Source organism: Spodoptera frugiperda, chromosome 30 (assembly GCF_023101765.2).
Source record: "Spodoptera frugiperda isolate SF20-4 chromosome 30, AGI-APGP_CSIRO_Sfru_2.0, whole genome shotgun sequence".
In the NCBI taxonomy this organism is placed as follows: Eukaryota; Metazoa; Arthropoda; class Insecta; order Lepidoptera; family Noctuidae; genus Spodoptera; species Spodoptera frugiperda.
The window spans coordinates 55,149-78,821 of NC_064241.1; the positions used below are offsets into that span (position 1 = coordinate 55,149).

Genomic DNA, 23,673 nt, shown 5'->3' on the forward strand with positions numbered 1-23,673 from the left:
AATATAATCAGAAAGCTCCGAACTGCTAAGCTATCGGGAGTTATACGTGTTATTGTGAGTCAACCATAAGAGATAGACATTTGCTGTCCCGGAATATTTTTTAAACAATTTTAAGGAGAACATTTCCGTCTTACATTATTTCTAGAGCTTTAACCATTAAGGCTGCACACGCGACGGAAGCTTAAAAAATGGAGAAAGTTCTCCTGTTTTCCCAACATTTCCCTTCTCTGCTTTCGTAGCGTGATGAAAAGTATACTATAACCTGCCCAGGAGTATGAAGAACAATTGTACCAAGTTTCGCTGAAATCTGTCGAGTGGTTTTTATTTCTATAAAGAACATACAGACAGACAGACAGACAAAAAAAAATCTGATTCCATTTTTGGCATCAGTATCGATCACTAATCACCCGCTGATAGTTATTTTGGAAATATATTTCATGTACAGAATTGACTGTTACTGACACATCATGATATTTACTGGCTTTCAATGAATAAAGATTTATTATGTTTTATGCAAATAAATGAATCGATTTAGCTACAGCAGGCCTTTTTTTTAAATATCAAAAAAAGTACCTAAATCTAATGTAGAATTGTAAATAATATTATAAAAGTTAATCAACTCGTTAATTATGACTTCGTAGCTGCAAGCAAGAGCCGACTCATTCATCAATCGCCTAATTAAATAATTTTACAGTTTGCTTTTATTTGGGTTATTTTTTACTACGACTGGTGATAATATTGACACGGCACTCCCTCGTATCAGCTCGTGTCGCTCGGGTCATGACCATGTGACGTTCGGGAAACGGTCTCTATCAGTGGGATTTGCCCATTGGCAAAAAAATAAGCAATAGTGTGTAGGTACTTACTTTATTTATATACTATCTTCTATTAATATTTCCTTTACCAACATATTTATATATTTATTTAAAATCACTTTAAACTATCATTACATGGATACCTACATCTTATCAATATCTAATAATATGTTCAGCTCGTGAGAGTCCACTTCTGGATGGTATGCCTACCACCCTGACGAGGTCATAATTATCATAATAAATACGGTAGCTGGCGATAAACATGCGGGTGCCGGGGATTCAATTAACTAAATAACAAACTTAAATGTGCGGCTCGATCCTTCGACACGATTACTGAACCAACCGCAAATATTATGTTTGTCGAATGTTAGGTTACCTGCAGTGGACCTTACGCTGTAATGCTGGGGATGATCGGAATTGTATGGCTTGAGCCGCCCGCGTCCCGATGTACTCGAGTGTTGCGGGACGTAACGTTGGGAATCTTATTAATAATATGTTAAAACCAAAACTGCCACGTTTACCCAAGTGTGGAAATAATAGGGCGCTGGTAAGCGCTCTGGATTCGCTACTTAAAACATATTTTGAAAGTAGCGAACGCCTCTATGACACACACTCGATCCTGTACTGTGGGGCGGTAGCAGCCTGTCGAGTGGCTAACGTCAGATTTTCGAATCTTAACGCAGCAGTCCGATGTAAACCAGCACTACCAACCTGACAGCGCAGGATTCAGCGTCGTATCAGTGAGGCCAGGGTACTTATCGGCAAACTATCCTGCTTTAGGGAGGGTAATACTCGTCCTAGAGTGATGTGCTTTGTAAGACGTGCATTTGTGGGGACTGAAATCAGTCTATGCATGGGCAAATCGTATTAGGCGGTACAAAAAAAGAGTGGAGCGATATACTCAGAATCGGATGTTCCAAAGAGATCAGAGGTGGCTATATAGAATTGGATGGGCGGTGGCCGGATGATGAAGGCACTAACACATTTTGGCGCAACATATGGTCGGTCAGGGGCCAGACGGGCTGTACAATTTTTGGCTCAAATGGTTTACCAGTACACACATTCGCTTAGCATCGCGGTTTCAGATAGATTTAGAGGCTGGTTTGTTGGCCCAATTTCTAACAACAGGCATTACCCATCTGCTTCATAAATCGGGTAGTTCCATTGAACCCAAAAATTATAGACCAATTACATGTTTACCAACGGTCTATAAACTTCTTACATCTATTTTAAGAACAAAAATAACAGAACATATTGAAAAACATTCCATTATGTCTGTATCTCAAAATGGATGTAGGAAAGGGTTTCGTGGAACTTAGGAGCTACTCCTCATTGATATGGTCGTAAGCCAACAGGTTCGTCGGTCCCGAAAAAAATTGTCTAGGGAAAAATAGGAAATTCAAGGGAGTGAGAGACCTGTAAGGATAGTGCGAGGAATATTCCAGGGTGACAGTCTGAGCCCACTGTGGTTCTGCTCGGCCTTGAATCCTCTCTAGTTTATGTGTATGTTTTTTGCTCATTCACGTCATATTGGCTGAAGGGGTCGGGATACAATTGGGAACAGGGGCTCATTATCATTATACTTTTATTCAACGTGAGCGCGGGCGATGCCGCTGGCATAAGCTAATATTATTTGAATAAATTAGAAAATAACCGACAAATCAACGAGTCAATCGTATATTATCCGATGTTCCATTGCTTTCTGTTGCGCAAATATATTGGTGGTTAATTTATTCGACATTTGTAGCAAATTATTAGCAAGGTTGTTGCTAGACGGAATGTAATTGATGAAATGACGCCATTGCTTAAAGATGGCCACTGATTTATCGGACTTCCCAAAAAGGAGGACGTTCTCAATTCGTCTGTATGTTGTTAATTTTTTCTTTTAGTATGTATACTACTCGATTACTCCGCCATTTGTGGACGGAATTTGGGAGTTTTGTTGGAATGGATAGCCATTCCTCCAGCCTCAAGAGTATAGACTCTTAAGAGTCTTACCACCTTAAGGTGGTCCCATTTCCACCAGGTCAGGATGATGATGGTATCCTAGGGATTAGTGCGTTCAAATAAACAAACAAACTCTTTAGCAAATAAATAAAAAATGGTAATCTTATGATGAAGCCGAGAGACAATGGAGGAAACTCCTCGAGGATTTACAGCAATGCCTCCGTCATTGGGCTGGAATTATTTGTATTGATGAGAACTTTACACTTAGATGGAGTGTGATTAACATTAGACAGTCTGATGATGAAGTAGTATGATAGCTGGGGTACTCCTCCACGGTTACCAGTAGATACCTGGTGTGTGGCTTGAATAATTTATATTGATCAGAACTTTGCACCAATATGGGTTGGATGTAGCATAAAGGGCCTGTTTGGTGTCTGGTTTGCTTTTTAAAGTAAAAAATTAAACTAAAAACTGACTTTAAAAACCAAACAATAACTACATATTTTTAGTCAAATACTGATAGGTAAGAACCCACCCACTGATAGGTAAGAATACGGTGCCACAATTTCACAATAAAATATAATTGTGGTGTAGTCACGGCACCGAGATAATCGGATTCAGAATATCCAATCTCCGGTACGCAGATGGTACCACCCTCTTCGCGTCATTGGAGGCCTAAATGGTGGAACTTCTTGATCAGCTCGGCCTTCAATAAATCTAAGACCAAACTCACGGTGCTTGACCGTTTTGGGACTACTCAACGAGACTGTTGATCAATTTCAATACCTTGGATCAATTCATTATTACATAGGCTTAGGGCAGTAATGACAGACCCGTGCGTGCGGCGCGTCGCGTTCCGCGCGCGCCTCAAAGAGCCATCAGACCACCACAGATGGGGCCGAGTAGGGCTGATGCCTGATCCGGAGCTGCGGACTACCTAGCGGGTTTACCGGGGCTCCGGCTCGAAAAGCAGGAGAAGGAACGAGGTGGTTTTAAGTCAGTAAGTCTGACACTCCCTCTCGCCTCGCCCAAGGCGGGAGAAGTCATTGGATGATTTTCCCCCCTCAAAAAAAGGGCAGTAATGAACGCGAGATATAACCTAACGTATAGCTGGTTCGATTCCCGCACGGAACAAGTCTTGTGTGTTCCAGGAATTGTTGTTTCGGTTCTAGGTGTCATGTCTAGGTATGTGAACTTGTAATAAACCTGTACCCAGCATATAAAGTATCTATTGTTAGGTATTCGTTAAATAATAGCTAAAAAATAATAATTTTGTTTAAAACTTCGGCGCTCGAATGAAACAACCAATCAGCGTCGAACGCGTCTTCGCGTTTCAATGTCATTAATCGTACAAACTTGTACTAAGCCCTCTGGTGTCGGTGCTCGTTCAGAGTGCAGGCGCAACAAGTGTTGTGGGATGTGTGTACAATTATTTCTACTTAAAGTTAAACATTTCCGTGGATTTGTGAAATAAAACTACCTTTTCAATGTATAGATTGTATTCGTTCATTAGGTATGTTATTGCTCATATACATATACACATTTGTCGAGAAAACATTTTAGTCAAACTTCTATTAAGAAAATAATAAATTAATTATTATGTTTTTCGACACGGCGACTGTCGGGCAGCTACTGAAACTAGCGTGGTGTGGCTTGAAACATGTCGAAATCCTTGTCAAACTTAACAGTTTACCAGTTTACTCACGTGACCGAGAGTAAGCTAAAAAACATGATAATTAATTTAGTATATTTCACGAAGGTTATAATACCAATAAAGTAATATTTAATTAACGCAAATGTCACTACTCAGTACATCACTACCGATACAATATCAGTCGACACAGACTACGCTACTCCGCCTCGTAGCGTTCCTCAGGCACAGTACGGCGGGTTACGGCCGTGTGTAACCCTCATTGTGCACGGGACTTGATCAACTCCAACTTGGATACATTAGGTTATGTTTGAACAGTGCTTATGTAAAAATGGTAATAAACATTACTCATAATACACGGTCGCCATAATATTCATTGTGGAAAATTAATTCTATTTATATGGTCTGGCCAAATGTGTATGAGAAAATCGTGAAACGTTGACGATTGAAGGATCTGGTCTAATTAAGTTGCCCACATCATGGAAGGCCGCGACATATGCCTGCACAGATGCTACTTTTTAGTACGTATAGTAGAAGCGGCCGCGCCTGCGCATGCGGCGCAGACGACGTGAGATGACAACACGCTGAGACGACGTGCGGCGCGGTAGTGCTGTATTATGTAATGTCCCAATCGTTTACAAAATACTACCTCTTCTCTAGAGTAGGTATACTAGACCGAATCAAAGCTGTTGTCATCATAATCATCAGAATCATATCACCACTTCAGTAGTGCTATTCTGAAAGTTATTTGCGAGGACCTTGGCTCGTCACTGTCTTGTGGGAATGAACTTATCAACTAAAGAACCGTATATAAAACACACACTCACTTAATGCAATATCATGTACAACGAACGGCAGGTACTGAATGCAACGTCGTGCGAGCTGCAGAGGGCAGCGCCGGCAGTGTCGCTCGCGGCCCCCTGTACCAGTCGACCCTGGGCTCTACGACACTACATTATCCACTAATGAGCTAATGATTATTTACAGGCGACATTAAACTATTTAAGGATGATATTACAAAATAATAGGTACTTCTATCAGTCAGGGTCGCGCGGCCGTGCAGTGGCCCGTCACCAACACGCCGTGGCACTGGCAGTACTCCGACATTGACGGACACTCGGCTGGTCGCTGACTCGTCACATTTGTATGTTTCATAATATTCATCTTTGTCTATTTGTTTATTGCTGCCGAGCGTTTGATGTTTGAGGTAGTAAACAAATGGATAGGTCTAGACAGGACCGTGTGACGAGATATCACAAACCTCACGAACTGAATATTTAAGAACTCATTTAAAAAATATTTGAAAAAATAAAATTATTTACAAGTGTATAAATGTTATAACACTTTGTAGCTACAATTATTTAAGCATTCGTTTTGAAAGCTGTATGCATCTCCTGAGCGCCATAACACGTGAAGGCAGTACACCGGGCTGTGGCCGGCCGCAGCGCCGACACGCGGCATGCACAGCGTGAACCGTGTTGGCGTTTTATTTCATGTCAGACTAATGTTGAGAATTTGCACGAGTGACTTATACTATTTTAACTAGCGTACGGGTAAAATGTTTGTCTATACTAAATATACATAAGATATAATATAGATTTAAGTCTTCGTAAAAAACGCACGTAAACGACGCAATTATCTACACAATTTAACTAGTACGGAATAAATATCGTTACTGTACGTGATCACGTTACACTACACTACTATGTACAGGAGGAGAGTCCACCCAGTATACCCTGTTGTGTGCGCTCTAACGAAATCTATTCCCTCGTGGCGCACAGCGTGGGTTCTCTGGACTATTTATTTTCTAAAATATCTTAATTTTTAAACAATCCATTTACACATATGTACAGTACATTAGCAAATAGAAGCGTCTTTTTAACTACAGTTTGTTTAAGAATAGAATCATTTCACATTCACAGACGAGCACGGTGTCGCCGTGGTGCGCGGCGTGCGGCGCGGCGTGTCGCGCGTCACAGCGGCGGCAGGTCGTTATCGACGTGCAGGCGGCGCCGCGCCCACTGCAGCGCGGCCTCCTGCAACACGCGCACTGTCACCACTCAGCAAGCTGCACACTACAACGGCCTGGGAGGCCGAGTCCACTGCTCGCATATGGCCTCTTCTACAATACACAGGTTTAACAGAGTCTCCACGTTTGGCAAGTGGGTTGGAGATCGCAATTTACAAGAATTAGGTTTATCAAAGAAGAGTAGGGCCAGCGTCAAATGTATTGGCTGCACGGTTGGCGCGGTGAATGGGGAAATAGCTGCCGCGCAACGTATAGCGGGTTCGATTCCCACACGGAGCAACTCTTGGTGTGATCCAATTGTTGTTTCGGGTCTGGGTGTCATGTGCATGTGAACTATGTTGTAGTATGTTTGTAAATGCACTCATGACACAGGAAAAATGCCTAGTGAGGGGCAACTTTTTTTTTTAATAGGTACTCTGTTGACCCGGTCCTACGTTTTATAAACTTGCGCCAAGACCTCAGAGTACCTACGGACTATCCAAAGTATTTCATAATATGCAAAAATATTTACGATGCCGGAAACAGGATATAAAAATAAGTGTTGTAAAATGCAATATGGATGGTAAATATTATAACGCATTTGGCTTCTAGAGGCGTTGGTAAATGAGACCGCAACCGTAACCTTACACAAGTTAGGTGGGTTTGCTATAACAGTACACTATACATATATCGAAGCCAACTAGTATCGAGTATCGTTATGTTACAGAACATTACTCACTCAGTGTTCATCTACACCACCACCGCGCTGTTAGTAGTTAATAGTTACAGAGGGGGGAGGGGGGATTATTTACAGTCCAATACTGACGGAGCTCAAGTAGGTGTGAAAAGAGAGTAGAGGGGAGAGGCACAGGTCAGTCGTGGTGGTGCGAGTGGTGCGCGTTGTCGGTGTAGTCGTCGTAGTCGCGCGGCGCGTCCAGCTCGTCGTCGCGGCCCTCGTACTCGTCCGCGCCCTCCGCGCCCTCCTCCTCGTCCGAGTCGTCGGGCGGCGCGCCCGCGTCCTCGCGGTGCGGCGCCTGCGGCGGCGCCTCCTGTGCCACACCATGCACAGCCCGTCGGTTAGTGGCCAGTCACCAGTTACAGTATTAGTGGGACAGCGGGTTAGGTACATGACGTTAGTGCTACACACCGATTCGAACGGTAAGGGACAAACAAGCATACGGTCAGCGGAGCGTGGCCGACTGGACGTCGTGAGCGCGGCGCGAGTGCCGGCGGCGCGGCCCGCGGCCCGCGTAAGGGGGCGCACGCACCTTGGTGGGTCTCCAGCCGCAGCCGGGCAGCGGCAGCCCGTCCGGCCCCAGCGGGCACGGCGCGTCCAGCCCGGGCACGCCCTGCTCGCCCTTGTCGCCTTTATCACCTTTGCGCCCGCGCTTGCCCACCGGACCCTGCGGAGTTGGCGCACACTGTAATACTAACATCTTCCGATCACGAGCCACAGTGCAAGGGGTCGCCTCGCCATCCCGAGTGTGTTGTGTAGAGGCCGTGCTTCACATGTTTCATAAGGTAGGAGAGAGTAGTAGCACCTGCACCGCGAGATATCGGACTACTGCAGTTAGTAGGGCATGCGACAGCGGCTTGTTAGCTGCGCGCCGGCCGCATGCTGGCTGGCCGGCGCGCGCACCGTGCAATACATCAGCGATGGGCGTTCCGGCACTTACGGGTTCTCCCTTGTAGCCCTTGTCACCCTTGGGGCCCTAGCGAGCGAAAACCAAAAATTATTTTTAAAAATCACTTAGTTACAGTAAATCACATACTTATGACTTGTATGACAATGATGGAATGACTAACCTCTTGTCCGGGAATGCCGTCAGTTCCCTGAAATATCAGTGAGCGAGTATCAATTAGTGGGGCCGTTGTGTTGAACACGACGAAAACTAGTTATGACAATATCAGCGTAGATAAAGGATAGTTAAGGCATCAGTACATACTGGCAGTCCCGGATCTCCGCGCTCGCCCTTCGAGCCCGGCTCGCCCTGCGCGCCCTGTACAGTCACACGAGCGGTTAGTGCGGCACTGCCCGGAGCGAATACATGGTCATTGGTGACGCAACGAGGAGCTACACGAGCGCCGGTGTTACACATTGACGGATGACTGGCTCATGTTGTTTTATATTACTATCGGTAGCAACAGAGCTCAGTACGGCTCGTCTTTGTTCGGAGCACAATTTGGACGAAGATTAGTCAATGAATGGACAACAGATTGTAATTACATGTGCGTGTTATTTGTGAAAAATCCTTTTTCAAAAATAATAATATTCATTTAAGATTAAAAAAATAAATATCTTTGTTTCATTGATATTTTTTCTGAGGGGGAAAATCGTCCAATGTCTTCTCCCGCCTCCTCCTTAGCTAGCATGAGTGCTTCGCAGACATATTAAAATTGTTTGCTTTTTTCAAACATATTAATCTTAGGCAAGTAATTCATTAATTTTAATAACTACTAATTAAAGTAGGTTCGTCTTTACTCAATGCCTTGTCCAACTAGCTAACGCCAATTATAAGATTTTATACTTTTTCCTATGATTTATTCTAATAATAACTTTAAACGATTCGCGTAAGGTTGAATTTGAAATGTCATATTATGCTTGTGTGTACTTTTGGGCACAGTTTCGAGTATTGTTTTTATTCAACATTGTGCATCTTGTGTTTTATAAATAATGCATAAAACCCAAAGGACATGAAATATTTGTAATGAAAGACTGCACGTTTGGCGCGGTTGGCTGGGCAACTGGCTGCCGTGCACCATTCCCGCACGGATCAATTCTTTGTGTCATCCACAAATACTTGTTTCGGGTCTGAGTTGCATGTGCATGTGAACGCTTGTAATGTTTGTTAACGCACCCACGATGCAGGAGAAAATCTTAGTATGGAACAACGATTTTTTAAAACAAACAAAATAAAAATCTAATTAATTTAAAGAATATGTGAACTTTCTACGAACTTTAGGCGATTTTCTCACATTCCGAGGCAAACCCTTATTTTTCCAGGTTTTAATAGTAAGGCGAACAACATAGCTTAAGTACACGCGGAACACCAAAGGCAGAGTACTAATTAGTTGTGTCATAGTTCCAGGGAGGAGGGCGCCCGGAGAATGATGGCGTGGGTAATTAATCAGTGGGTTGGATACTTCTAAACGACCGAGAGGATACCAATGTCCTCTCCCACCCAACTTTATTATAAATCTTATGTCCAATGTTTAGAGACTACTTTTGTATGAACAAGATTGGTTAGTTGGTTACGACAATTCCACTATTTTTTTTTAGCTTATTAATGCTGTTTTCCATCGAATGGACTATCTAATGTACATTATTGGAAAAAGTAAAGTAAGAAAGATCATTTCCGGATAAAAATATTTGTTTTTTTTTTTAAGAACGACAGTGCACAGAAAGGTGTAGTGAGTTAGTGGACTAACCTTCATGCCGTCGAGTCCGGGCGGGCCCTGCGGAACAAGAACACGTGAGCACTACGGAGTACGGACAGATGAGCTGCGGCCGCTACAGGAGCGCGCACGCGGCTCCGCACACGCTCGCTTCGCCGCCAGCGTGGCACCAGCGTGGCACCAGCGTGGCACCAGCGCGGCGCCAGCGTGCCGCGTGCGTGCCCCCTGCGTGCTCGCCAGCTCAGTGCTCAGCGTATGACGCTCATGCATATACACTATGAAATATGTACTTCACTACAACTGTATTCAGTTTGCTATAGATGCGGTTTTTCCTTTGTTTTCGTATCAAATATGCTGAAGACTTGGGATGCGCATAGCAAAAACCATTGAATAAGAAGAAAGTTCGGAGTAAGTAACGTAGGCAATTATCTATAGACAGCTGTAGACTTACTTAAAATGCCAAACGAGGTTTAAAACCCATACGTGTTGTATCTGGGATGAGTCAAGGAAAGAATAGGTATAAAGTACATTGCGAATATGCGATACATATAGAGAAGCTAAGTAAATATTTGATCAAGAAAAGAAACACGAGTATGCACGGCATGCAAATATTTATTTTCAAAATAATTTTTAAACAACAATATTTTATGTTTTCGTGATGTATATTATGGTACAAATGACAACTTTCGTTTTCCATAAAAAAACTAAATTCTTAATGTTACGCTTATAAGGTACACGACGATACAAAGACAAGAAAGTTATTGTATTTATAGTAATAGCGAATAGAAGTGACATTAGAACAAGGAGCGGCTAGAGCGCGATACTTACCGGTTAATTATGTACAAACGCCGGCCGCGGCGCCGCGCGGTGGCGCGGGGCTCGAGGCCGCGCGGCGCCGCGTGGGCGACGGCGCGTTTCGATACAAACCCAAAATAACAAGAAAGGTCCAACTAATCTGTAAGCCTCAGCCGTTTGGTACTACACTTATCACATTGGGAGGTTGCCATAGAAATACCTACATTTAGCATTAGCCGTTTGGCATTAGCGTTTTATGATAAATTAAACAACATTCTTACTCGGGACGCAGCTTGTGTTTTGTTGCACATGTTTTGATAACTCGGATCCTGCACGCTGAGGGATAACAAGTGGAGGTAGGTCGCACGCACCTAAAGCTTACGTAAAAGTGGACTCAACATTTAGAACATTAAGCTGATTAACTAGTAAGAGTAGCATAGTACAATACGCACGAATCAACATTAAAGTAGGTAACATTACGTGTTAGTGGGACGGTAACACCTCGGGGCGGCCAGCGCGGCGCCGCGCGACCCGGCGCACACGGCGGCGGTGGCGCGCACTCGGCCCGTGTGCGCCGACTCGCTACTTTCTTACATACATAAGACAACACTTCATTTATTCACATATAATTATAAATTATAGTTAGGCCTATTCTAAGAATTTGGGCGACAGTTTTGTAAACAATTACATTAAAATATAGAAAGATATGACAATGGTCGATACGAAGTTTTGTACACGACATGGTTCACTACAAACGCCATGCCGTCGACGATCATATCACATGAGTGCTTATTCTACACTGTCCTAATGTATATTATGTACACGGATACATTGTACTGGAACGCCCGCCGCGGCTACAGCCAACACATACCCACGTACGTCAAAAGCAGACAACGCGCTTGTAACTCCTCTGGTGTTGGGGGTTTTCAAGGGCGGTGTGATTGGTTCCCATCAGGTGATCCATCCATCACCCTGTTATATATAAGATATCAATTCCCAACGCTCCAATGAAATGTAAAATATAAGTATAAAGTATTTATCTATGGCATTTTTTGGTCTATCAGAGACAAAAGGGCAGGAGATTGTGCTAAATATCGAGTGTCGAGAGGAACTTGCGAAAATGTTAGAGGCGACCAAATAGGTTGGTAAACTGTTTCATTAAATATCTTGATGTATAGCAGTTTAATGAATGTCTGGAATCAATCTGACGATGGAGTTATAAGACAGGTTTACAGCAGTAACTGTGGTTGGGGTTAATAAATTGGCCTGGACAAGAACTTCACACTGAGATGGGGGAGACAATCACTAAGGGCTTGCTGGACAGTTAAGGGAACTCCTCAACGATTTACTTACAGTCGTAAACGACAACGTCTGATCCAATTTGAATAATTTATTGTTTAAAAGGCACAGGTTTATAGAATCGCCCACGGTAATGTCAGGATTGAGAGCCGTGTGTCAAAGACTCATGCTGAACTGGTCCCATGTCGCCGCAGACTTGGGACATGGATAATTGGATATGTACCAATTAGCACATGTTTAATACCCACGTTATAATGTGTACATGTATGTTACTTGTTTGTTGTTGTTTGCTTGTGTGTAATAAATGTTTTTTTTCTTTCGATTACAAAAGTGCAGCAGAATTTACCTCTGGGCATTGATTAGGTCTTTTCTCTAAATTTTACACGGACAATCGTACCGCGATAACAAACGTACATAATTAGGTTAGGAGATGCTTTACGTAGAGTGCACACGTAGACATGAATGGTTGTCCAGCGGAGCCTACAGACGCGCAGTGGGCAGGCCGGTGCAGCGCGGCAGGCCGCGACTAGCGACTACTGGTACTGAGGCAACACTTACAGTGTACTTGGCACTCCGTCTGCTCGTACACTATCCTTAGCTTATTGTACATTTGTATATTTATACCTTTTAAAAATAGTTACTCTGAGCGTAATCCTAATTATATTAACACGAATTCACATACTTACAAAATATGACTGGAATTGTTTCAGTGAGGAACAAATTATTATTATGATATATTTATCTAATATTAATATTATAATATACCCATTTTGCCAACAAGTTTACATGAGGTATGTACAGGATTTAGGCTCGACCGAAACTAAAGCAAGTAATCATTACAGAAGTGGTAGTGGTACAGATGAATTTACAAAAATAAACATTAGTCATAAGTCCCACAGCCAAGTTAAAGCTGCGGTCACGCGATTCAAATATATACAAGGGCGTGCAGTGTCGTGTTATGGTCCAGCGACGCGCCACTACAGGGAGCCGGCGGGCGGGCGCCACGAGCCTGCAGCGCGGGGCCCCGGGCCGGCGCCGCGCGACCCCGGCCTGGCGGCGAGGGGCCCCGGGCCGGCGGCGAGGAGCCCCGGGCCGGTGGCGCGCAGCCCCGGTCACTACGTGAAGGCGAAGTCCGGCGGCCAGCGATTCTCCTGCGCCCACACCACCCGCGGGTTAGTACGCACACACGCACACACACACACACTCGACTACCGGCTACTTAGTGGACATGCTGAGGTATGACTTGTGGAATGTTAAAGTGTCAAGCTAGTCTGCACAGCGGCGCGCCCCATTCCCGACCCGCAGCCGAGCGTTAAACAAGCAATAATTCATTAGTATAGCAATGAGTTACTAGAGAACGCAAGTAACGAGTAACTACTTACTCTAGAGCCCGTGTCTCCGGCCCGGCCCGGCTCTCCCGGCAGCCCCACTGGCCCCTGAGGGATGCAGAGTTGATATTCATGCAAATACTTGATTTCGTAGATGTACATTACACCACAACTACTGAATAAAGACCGGTGCACTCACAGGAAGGCCCATGGGGCCCGCATCACCCTTCTCTCCTTTTTCACCCTGAAAAATAATATTAAGGAAATTAATAGGGACGTGTTTTAGGTATTGTAATACAGTAGCCGGCTGTGCATACAGGTGATACGTACCGACTTCCCGCGCGTGCCGGGTTCGCCTTTGTCGCCCTTGATGCCGGGCGGACCGGCCACTCCCGGGGGCCCGGCGGGCCCCGGCGCGCCAGGTGGGCCCATCATCTGTACACATCATAATATAAACATCATGCCATGAAACTTCATAATATATACAGCAGCCCATGACAGTCCATTGTTCCAGTTGTACTGTGGGCCTTCTGCACACAAACTAGTTTGCCATAACCTCCACGCAAGCGGAATAAAGCACCTAGTGTACGCATTCATATTTAATGTCAATGTCACTTATTATTTTTCACTAAAAACCACCCCGTTTCGATCCTGCTCCGAAGCGGGCCGCGGTCATTGCGCTTGACCTGCCACCCTGGCCGGGCGTCGGCCTACTGGGCCGCGTCTGTGGTGGTTTGATGGCACATTGAGCGCGTGCGGAACGCGACATGTTGTTAGTTCGGGCATACGAGTAGTTCTGGTCTGGCGGCGAATTGATCGCCGTCCGAAAGCCCGCACTTACGGTACCGGAGATCGTTATGCGATCCACGACGCTAGGAGCGTCTCCTGCGGCTGGGGCGTGAGTGAGTTATCCATCGCGTACCTATGACCTTAATTAGAATTGAACACAACATACATACATACATAACCTCACGCCTGTTTCCCATGGGGGTAGGCAGAGACAATGGAACGCCAATTGCCACGGTTCTTACACACTTCTTTCGCTTCATCAACAGTCATCAATCTTTTCATGCATGCTCGTCGGTTAAAGGTACTTTTAATTTGGCCCTTTTTTAATATATCGCCAATCTGGTCGCTATATGTCCGTCTGGGGCGCCCTCTACCGACGGTCCCACTCATATTTGCCTTGTATACTTCTTTCGTAAATCTGTTTTCATCCATCCTTTCTACATGTCCAAACCATCGTAACATTCCCTTTTCAATCCTTGTCACTACATCGTCTTTCAAACCACACTTTTCTCTAACAACACTATTTTTTACTCGATCACTCAGTTTTACTCCACACATACTTCTCAAGGCTCTCATTTCCACCGCATTAATCCTGCTTTCATGCTTCTTCTGCCACATCCATGATTCACTACCATACATAAGTGTAGGTGCTAGTACACGCTGTATTACCGCAAGTCGAGCTTTGCTGGATACAATTTTACTCGACATTACAGAGTGTAAAGCACCATTGACACTATTTCCCGCTTTCACTCTCCTTTCAATATCTCCCTCACACTTTCCATCTCTCGTAAATAAAGAACCTAGGTACACAAACTCATTCACTTGTTCCAATTTTTCACCACCTATCATTACCTGGCATTCTGTTACTAATTCATTCCTTTCTATCACCAACACTTTCGTCTTGTTCACATTGACTTTCATACCTTTCCTTTCAAAAGCATCATTCATCACAGTGATCATTCGTTGTAGTTCTTCGGCCGATGAGACAATAAGTACCTGGTCGTCGGCGTACAACAATGTTTTGATCACTGTGTCACTCATTCTTAACCCACACTCACCTACTTTCAAATCGTTCAAACAACTGTCCATGAATAAGTTGAACAGCCAAGGAGATGCTACACAGCCCTGTCTAACACCCCGATTAATGCCAAACCACTCCGTGTAGTCCCCATTTATCCTGACACAAGCACTCGAGTCCTTATATAAGGATTTAAGTGCCCGAATCAGGTGGCTATCCACCCCATACATGGCCACAACCAGGACATACCAGGTCATAATATACAATTAGGAGACTGTTTTCCACCGTGGGTGAGGTGACAGGGAGTGTCAGACTCTTACTGACCAAACACCACCCCTGTAATGCTTTTGCTCTTCGAGCTGGTGCCCGGTAACCCGCTAGGTAGTCCGCGGCTCCGGGTCACCCTTAGGAAAGTCTGGCAAGATATATTTTTAATCGCTTATAGGCTTGCGTTTGACCACTACCTCACCTGATGGCAAGCGATGAAATCCAGTGCTTTAGCGGTTTTTTCTCATACACGGATTTTTTATGAGTTAAGACCTTTTTGATGAAATGTAATAAATTAAAAGTCAACATTTCTGTTGACTAAATATGTTTGTATTAGCAAAATACGGGTGTAGTATATTTTTATGTAAAAACTTTGTACGGATTCATTTTATTTGGCAGAATCCTCAGAATTGACTGACACTTCGCATCATTTTATTCAGTCGAATAAGGCAACGCAAACTTGTTTATTAGTTATGCAGATACTTACAACTTCGTGTCCGTAGAGCTCGTAGCCGGTGCCATCTCCCTGCAAGTTCAACAGTGGGCATAAAGATTAACAGTTCGAGGGCGAGGCGAGGGCGTGGCGCCGTGTGCGAGGAGTGGATAGTTACCTGCCGCCTCCTCAGCTTCCTGTACTTCTGGCGAGGGTCGCGTGCAGTCGCGTGGAGTGGCCGCGGCGCCGGGAACAGAACAACACGACACGTTACTTCTCACTCCGCCACACACACGTCTCAGTACTATGTGCTGGCGTCATCTGACACGTAAGTACTTACATAATAATGTATACTGTGCAATTTTTTTTTAAACTTTGCCCCACACTAGGATTTCCTCCTGTGTCGTGGGTGCGTTTACAAACATACAAGTTCACATACACATGACACCCAGACCCGAAACAACAATTTGTGGATCACACAAAGAGTTGTTCCGTGCGGGAATCGAACCCGCTACCCGTTGCGCGGCAGCCAGTTGCCCAGCCACCGCACCAACCGTGCAGTCAAATTGAATCAATATTATATTATTACGAGTAAAGTTGTTTTTAATATTTATAAAGACCAAATAAAAATATATAGATTGAAACTATATAGCACTCGCAATACACATTGACGAACAACATCTACTTTTCAATAGAAATTTGCTATTTGATTAATAAAAAAAAACTGGTCTTTGTATACAGCGTGTAACAAAATACCCATATACATCAAGAAGCACTGAAGAATATAGCTTAAATAGAATCTCTCACAAAGTTTCAGCTTAAAATACGTTAAAATAAATTGGTACCATATACTTGGTGTCGCATGGTTCTTGATTTTAAATCATACAAACGTGTCACAACCCTACAGGGGTCACTTCATAACTTTGTTCCATGAAAACATAAGTTTAAAAAACCCTACTCGTATCGTTTGTTATGTTATCTAGAAACCGTGCACTTGATATGTATACCCCCTTTTTGTACACCGTGTATATGTATGTATAAGTGACCGCAGCTCACCGAGTCGCCTTTGTCGCCCTTCTCCCCCTTCAAGCCGGGGTAGCCGGGCGGCCCAGGAAGGCCGGGCGCGCCCAGCATGCCAGGGGAGCCCATATCTCCATACTCGCCCTTGGTTCCTTTAGGACCCATCTCGCCCTAGGATGCAGAATAAAATATGAGTACGTATATAATGATTACATAGTTGCAGGAGCGGGCAGTGATGCAGCAGTACTGACCGGCTTGCCGGGCGGGCCCTGCACGCCGGGCAGGCCGGGCGCGCCGTCGGCGCCGGGCGGCCCGCGCGGCCCCGCCTCGCCGTCGCGACCTGCACACACACGCACTCATTGACTCGTCCACCATGCTCCACACGTTGTTTCAATCGTGGATTTACCTATTTTGCACCTTCGCGGCTTCAGTAACACAAGGGAATAATGTTATGCGCGAGGCCCTACTATACCATATAGAATGTTATATAATACAGAATTAGCATTCTATCACACTTCTAGAAATGTTTGACATTTTTATGCCCTTGTTTTACGGCAGGCGTGATTTAACAAATACTTGTAGTGAACTCTTTACTATAAATGCAGTAATCTTAAATTAGGTATATATGTATTATTAGAAATATTTTCTATAAATACAGTGTGTTTGATAGCTCTGATCGTCGTAAAATTTCATCGAATATTGTCGTAGAATTTAAGATCTGAAATGATGCATTCAGAATAAATGACAGAAGGTATCTCCTTTGGACGAGCTGCCTATCGATGAGCAGAATTTAGTCAGAGCATGTGACTTGTTGAATACAATAGCGGGCATTGCTTTTGTAGCCGATATTGATCTTTCTGTTATTATATTATTATTCTACACACGGGACAAAGGTATTACGGTACGGGCTCTACGAGTAGACATGCGCTTGAAATAATTTCTGCGCCAGTGGCCTAGTGGTTACATGAATATAAAGTATGTGAAACGGATTACCTTGTAAGGAGAGTGCGCGAGCCAGCCGCCGCTGTCCGTCAGTCGTCACTTGTACCACAACTACAATAACTACTCGGTTCTTTGTGTCGGCAGGTGTTACTGGGTGCTAGACTCATGCGAAGCGTGAACATGCGCGTGCGAGGCGGCTGCTAGGTGCATGCTAAGCTAGACTAGCCAACGGTGGCAGTGGCGTGCAGCGTGCGTCGTGCGGCGTGGTGCGAGTTACCCGCTTGCCGCGCTTGCCGCGCGCGCCCTTGTCGCCGGGCAGGCCGGGCGGGCCCGCCGCGCCGCTGTCGCCGCGCTCGCCGCGCGCCCCCGCCGCGCCTTTGCACAACACTCTTCGTCACCTCACCCGCTATTACCAGCCTAACTACTCCCAGCGCAACATCTCGCCGATTTCGTCGCAAAAAATATACCTCTAGGTACTCGTACCTGATATTATCTAAAATTTTACGAGCAAGAGACCGACAGACTATCACTTTGTATTTGTACCTTATTTGACATTAAAAAGTGATTTTTTGATTTAATATAAAAAAAATGACTTGTACGATATTTTTTGGAGAGAAGTTGCGCTTCGCTTGAACATTTAAAAAAGCTCTAATAAAAAAATAGTTAAAAAAAATAAAAATGTTAATAAATTCTTAGTGTGGTGCACGTGGGCTGGCCAGTGAATTAGTCGAGTAGCTACGTGTAGTACGCGTGGGACCGGCACACCGACACCGAGCATGCAGCTACAGGGGACAGTACCGGGCGGGCCGGGCGGGCCGGGCGGGCCCTCGATGATGCCGGTCGGGAACGCGTCGCCCTTCAGAGTGGTCGTGTAGCCTCGCTCGCCTTTGTCACCTTTGTCACCCTGCAATCACGTATAAGCAAACTAATTCATTCATGTGAAAAACATTTCAATTAATATTTCTACGAATGCCATACCAAGATATAAAAAACTTTACATTTACATACATACTTAATTACAACTATTGCCCAGTTATGTTAAGAATCCTATGTGATAAGCAAAATCCCATTATTTGTTTCCGATCCTTATGACACTCGCTGAGAGAGCAGGGGTGGTGACATACGGATGGCAATGTCGCCTCCACGAGGAGGTCATACAATTACCAAAGTAATTAGAAATAGCTTAAGATGCTAACCTTTGGTCCTGCGGGACCCAGTGATCCAGGCGGACCGACAAGGCCTGGAGGTCCGACAGGGCCCGCGGGTCCCGGAGGACCGGAGGGCCCTGGAGGCCCCGCTCGTCCTTCATGGCCCGGCAGGCCCTCTGCTCCCTGCGGCCCCGGCGACCCCGGAGGCCCAGGCTCTCCGGGCTCGCCCTGCAACACGATCACACCCAGTCAGCCACACTCGTTACAGTAGGTATACAATATATCAGTGCGAAGCATAAAATGTACACTTTGATAAAATTACAACAATATTTGTATCAATTACTTTTCATTTCTTCAACACTTTATATAATTTTATATTATATTGTGTAGGGTAGTGTCCGCAGCGTTGATGCTACTATTGTTATTTTATAACAATATATTGTATTGACAACACTCATGCAATAGGCAATCTTATGAGGGTAGAAAAGAAATATTTAAAGGAAATGATGTGTACTGCATTTTATTTGATTAGCTGCAACTGTGATACTACAGGTATTCACCGTGAAGTTAGTACAGAGCTGTAACGGAAATATTGTTAAATTGATTAAATTAAAACAGTTAGTTGTAAAGGAAACTTGGTTAAATCAATAAATAAACGTTTCTTATAGCTTTATTGGTATGTTCAATGTATGTAGTTCACTTGCAATGTATGTATACATGCGTATATGCGTGTGAAGTGGAATGTTGCAACATGCATAAAAAAATCTGCTCAATCGGTTGAGGCATCATTTGATATCTTCCACCGATTGAGCAGAAATCTTATATACCCGTTTGGTTTGCATGACTGTAAATACTTAGCTGCATAAAAGCCTATAAAGATTTTGTTTTTTTATTTTCTAGAATATATAAAATCGGATTGACTGTCCAAAATGATAGAGCCTAATAAGGTTCCGTGACCGTGCTCCATCACGATATCCGACAATTACTATTGCACCATTATGTCCACCACAACGTCGATCTGTACTTGGCGCAGACTCACCTACACCACGCGCAAACAATTGAGACTTGTTCGATTTGTTCTCAAATTATTATTAATGTTTGATTATTCGTCAATGTAATATAAAATAATCTAGTCTAATTTAATTCTATTTTAGCTTATTAATCTATTTCAATAAAATTGTCTTCAATGTTCTTAAATATGTATTTCTTTATTCTGATTGTTAATTGCGATTTTATTTAGTATGTTCTGAAATTATTACTAATAGTGTTGTATTATAATTTAAAGGAGATGGCTAAATGACTGACCCAGGCATAATAACAAGAATACGAATTTCACGCTAAACCGTATCATTTAAATATTCACTTATGAATTATTTTGTGTTTAACTAATTCTTATAACTTGGTGAACAAAAATTAACAAAAAATAAGTTTCATAATTGATTTTTTTCTGTTGTGGTTTGACATGACAACACGGAAGTAGGTACTGCAAGCTATTATTAGGACATTAGTTTTCCCCGAAAATCAAATCGAAATAATTAAACGAACATCAATTTTTAATAACGGTAATATAATGACTTTTTTCTGAAACCAAATAATTGTAAACGTTTTGATCGACACAAAATATATATTTTGTATGAGATTGCACAATCTTACTATATATTTTGTCTCTGTCCTTGGTTACTTTGTGTTCATTATCTAGTATAAGCAGAATTGTTTACCTATCTACCTCATATATAAATAACTTTCGGCTCAGGTTCATCAAAACGCCTTGGTAAAAGTTCATAGCAATGTTATATTTTGAAGTTTTTGTAACGTTGTTTGACGTAGGAGCGCTACTTTATTTACAGGATTGCGCAGATATGCCAAGTTTCTGGACCTTCTTAACTACAAAATATCAATTTTTAATTATGCGGCTTTATTTATTGCTAGGTACCATATTTATACAATATTTATTTGTACGGGTTACGACGTCCATACTTTGGTTTAGCCATGTCCTTTTTTCGATCTCATTTATTGTCAAATTATTTATTATAATGTTATATAAAATAATCTAGTCGTAAGAACAAACCAATGCAACCCACAATCTATACTTGTTTTAATAATGTAAATCATTTCTGATGGTTTAATCCATTTCTTGTGCATGCAGTGTCAACCTGTAGTTAATTGTTACACGTGCAAATGTTTACTTGAAAATTGTTTTGTTATGAAGTGTGTAAACAATTGTTGGTTGAACCTGAACCTTGAAATAAATAAATATATTTAATAATTTGCCGAGTGTGTATTGTTCCTACTTTCTTACTGCACCCACCAAACATTATCTGTTTCACCCAAAGGTTGACTGGTGAGTAGTGGTGAGAATGTTGTGTGCGTGCATGAACAGTAAATAACATACTTGGTAAAGAAGAAGTTGGGGAGTGATACATATAGTGATGAATGGGAATGGCAAACTTAATATATTATTTTGTTATTTCAAGCCGGGAGTGATACATTGCGTAATTGTGTTTATGACGGGCTGTTCAACATTTGTCTAGTGACATAATTATCTATTATATGTATGCAGGACCATTTACATAGTTTTGCATCATATTGTTTCCGGAAGTTAACTGCAATAAAGTAACTGATCGGTTACTAGAGACCAAGAAGAGCAACACGAATTTAACAAATTAGAATGTGAGTATGTGCTTAATGATATTAAATAATGAACACGTGTAAATACACCAGACAAAATGCATGCAATGATTGAAAGCATGCGTGTTTCAGTCAGTCACATATGATTAGTTCCGTAAATAAAGTGTCGTAGTCCAGCGCGGGTCCAGGCGGCGGGCGGCGGCGTGGCTCCGGGCGTGCGTGCGTGCGTGTGTGCGTGCGTGTGTGCGTGCGTGTGTGCGTGCGGGACTCACCTTGAGCTGTATGACGGTGTGCGCCGAGATGTTGTGGCCGGCGGCCTGCAGCCCCTGCGACACACAGCGTCAGACTCCCCGCAGCCGGCAGCGTCGTGCCGACTGCGGGGCGTGCCTCCACCGGCACGGTTACAATACACACAAACCGTACACTAATCACAAACACATCTACCTACAACGACATATAAAGCCCAACAAGCGCGTGTACGCGTGCGACACGAAGCACTACTAGCGCCACTACGGCTGTACCTTGACGGCTATGATCTCGGCGCTCGTGTATGGACTAATCTTAAAACTGTCCACGGATCTTTTCACGCCCTGCAATGTCACCACTCACGTTTTACTAAGAAGCAGCTGCAGTGGCGGCACTGCCACCACATTTATTATACATATACACGACCGTGCCAGTACAATGTACGTAAACGTATACTAGTATGACGTCTGGTCTGGCAAATGAGAGCTCCGTATGCCTAATCTATTTGAATGCCCCAACTTTTGAGAGAATTCCTCAAAATAGTAGTTAAATTATATGGTAGACAAAGCACTCGTGATGTTCTAGTGTAGCAACTATGTATGCTTAGGTTACAGTAATTGCTTACCATCAGGCCAACCGTAAGCTTTGTGTCTTCCAATAGCAGTATAAAAAGGTATTCGTCGATTGTAGCGTGATGATAACATTTCGTTTAAATTAATTATGCATTTTAATTGATTACCATGTCGGGTGATGTTTGTATAGTGTATAGTACACTGGAGAGTACCTTCGGAAACCGAGTCACATTATGACAACTCTGGTAGCAAGATCGTGTGTCTTGTTAATACTTTATGACACGGAGTGTCTAATTATCATTTCCGATTTACTGCCCCTATATTTTAATATAGGTGTATCAAAATAATTGTGGTTACTTAGCAACCAATTTCTGGGCATCTTGGGGGTATCTAGATAAAATTATGGTTGGTTATGCTACTGCGAGTACGTACCTTGACGGCAGAGAAGACATCAAAGCCAGGGCTGCCATGCTCACCCTTCTGCCCCTTGTCGCCGGGCCGGCCCTGGAGTGAGACGCGTACACGGTTAGTAATCGCACGAGTCGACCTGTGCACGCGCAGCGAGCTTGTGCACAATAAACAGGTGAGGATGCGGCAGTGGGCCACTGACGTGCGACCTTGCACCTGTGCTAGCGAATTTATTTTATTGCAATGCTCGAAAATTGACCCTTCTCCCTTCATCAAAAGGTCAAGGTTTCGTGAGAATCAACATTCCACGACATTCAGTAGCAGGTCGACAACAGCCCCGCGTCGGCTGTCGCAGAATGCTGATCATGAATATAAACGTCTAAAATAGCTTGGAAGTTGTCGAGCTCTTCGTTAAACAGTTACGTGTACAAGCCGAAAAACATAATCATTTAAAGTCAAGCTTTTTATACATAAGTGAAATGCATAGTAACTACTTACTGGGTCTCCCTTAGGTCCGTCCAAGCCGATAGGGCCCTGAAAGTACAATAAACATTATGTTACATTTATAGAGGTAATGTTTGCATCAGATGCAGCAAGTAAAGTGTAAATGTATGTACAGGAAGGGTGACATGTACATACTATGTATGTATGTTATATAGCCACATGTAAGCGTTACTGGTCTATTAGCAATTAGTTGCAAGTTGGCACCGAGTCTGCCAGAATCTGTGAATGCGAGCACAATTCTGGGATCTACACATTTCAGGACTCTGACCCTCAGTAATATCATTACTACGGTTTTAAATTGAAATCAGTGTTAGGTATTACTAAACTATTTGATTGGCTTATTTATAATAAAGGAAATAGTTGCAGTAAGTAGAGGAGCTACTTTAGTATACAAGACCAACTACTACTAGGATAGAATGTTACTGCGTCAGGTACAGGGCTACAAGGGATGCATTCGCG

General features: G+C 43.5%; 1 protein-coding gene across 15 annotated transcripts in view; it reads right to left on the minus strand.

Moving 5' to 3' along the window:
- Positions 1-4,243: 4,243 nt before the first annotated feature.
- LOC118270120 (collagen alpha chain CG42342) overlaps positions 4,244-23,673 on the minus strand; it is a 219,263-nt gene continuing 199,833 nt past the window's right edge. For 7 of the 15 annotated variants that reach the window (XM_050706962.1, XM_050706964.1, XM_050706963.1 and 4 more), the window contains 19 exons: positions 23,209-23,244; positions 22,735-22,806; positions 22,006-22,074; positions 18,905-19,084; positions 18,507-18,612; positions 17,018-17,106; positions 16,803-16,937; positions 15,925-15,951; positions 15,801-15,848; positions 13,570-13,674; positions 13,439-13,483; positions 13,294-13,347; positions 9,851-9,877; positions 8,368-8,421; positions 8,228-8,254; positions 7,963-8,133; positions 7,690-7,824; positions 7,161-7,470; positions 4,244-6,449 (listed from right to left, as the gene is read on the minus strand). In XM_050706962.1, the coding sequence (XP_050562919.1) occupies positions 7,294-7,470; positions 7,690-7,824; positions 7,963-8,133; positions 8,228-8,254; positions 8,368-8,421; positions 9,851-9,877; positions 13,294-13,347; positions 13,439-13,483; positions 13,570-13,674; positions 15,801-15,848; positions 15,925-15,951; positions 16,803-16,937; positions 17,018-17,106; positions 18,507-18,612; positions 18,905-19,084; positions 22,006-22,074; positions 22,735-22,806; positions 23,209-23,244 (1,557 nt within the window). In that variant the 3' untranslated portion in view covers positions 4,244-6,449; positions 7,161-7,293. Of the gene's footprint in view, positions 6,450-7,160; positions 7,471-7,689; positions 7,825-7,962; positions 8,134-8,227; positions 8,255-8,367; positions 8,422-9,850; positions 9,878-13,293; positions 13,348-13,438; positions 13,484-13,569; positions 13,675-15,800; positions 15,849-15,924; positions 15,952-16,802; positions 16,938-17,017; positions 17,107-17,985; positions 18,084-18,506; positions 18,613-18,904; positions 19,085-21,756; positions 21,811-22,005; positions 22,075-22,734; positions 22,807-23,208; positions 23,245-23,673 lie in introns of all 15 variants that reach the window. The other 8 variants (XM_050706960.1, XM_050706958.1, XM_050706955.1 and 5 more) reach the window with 6 other exon arrangements.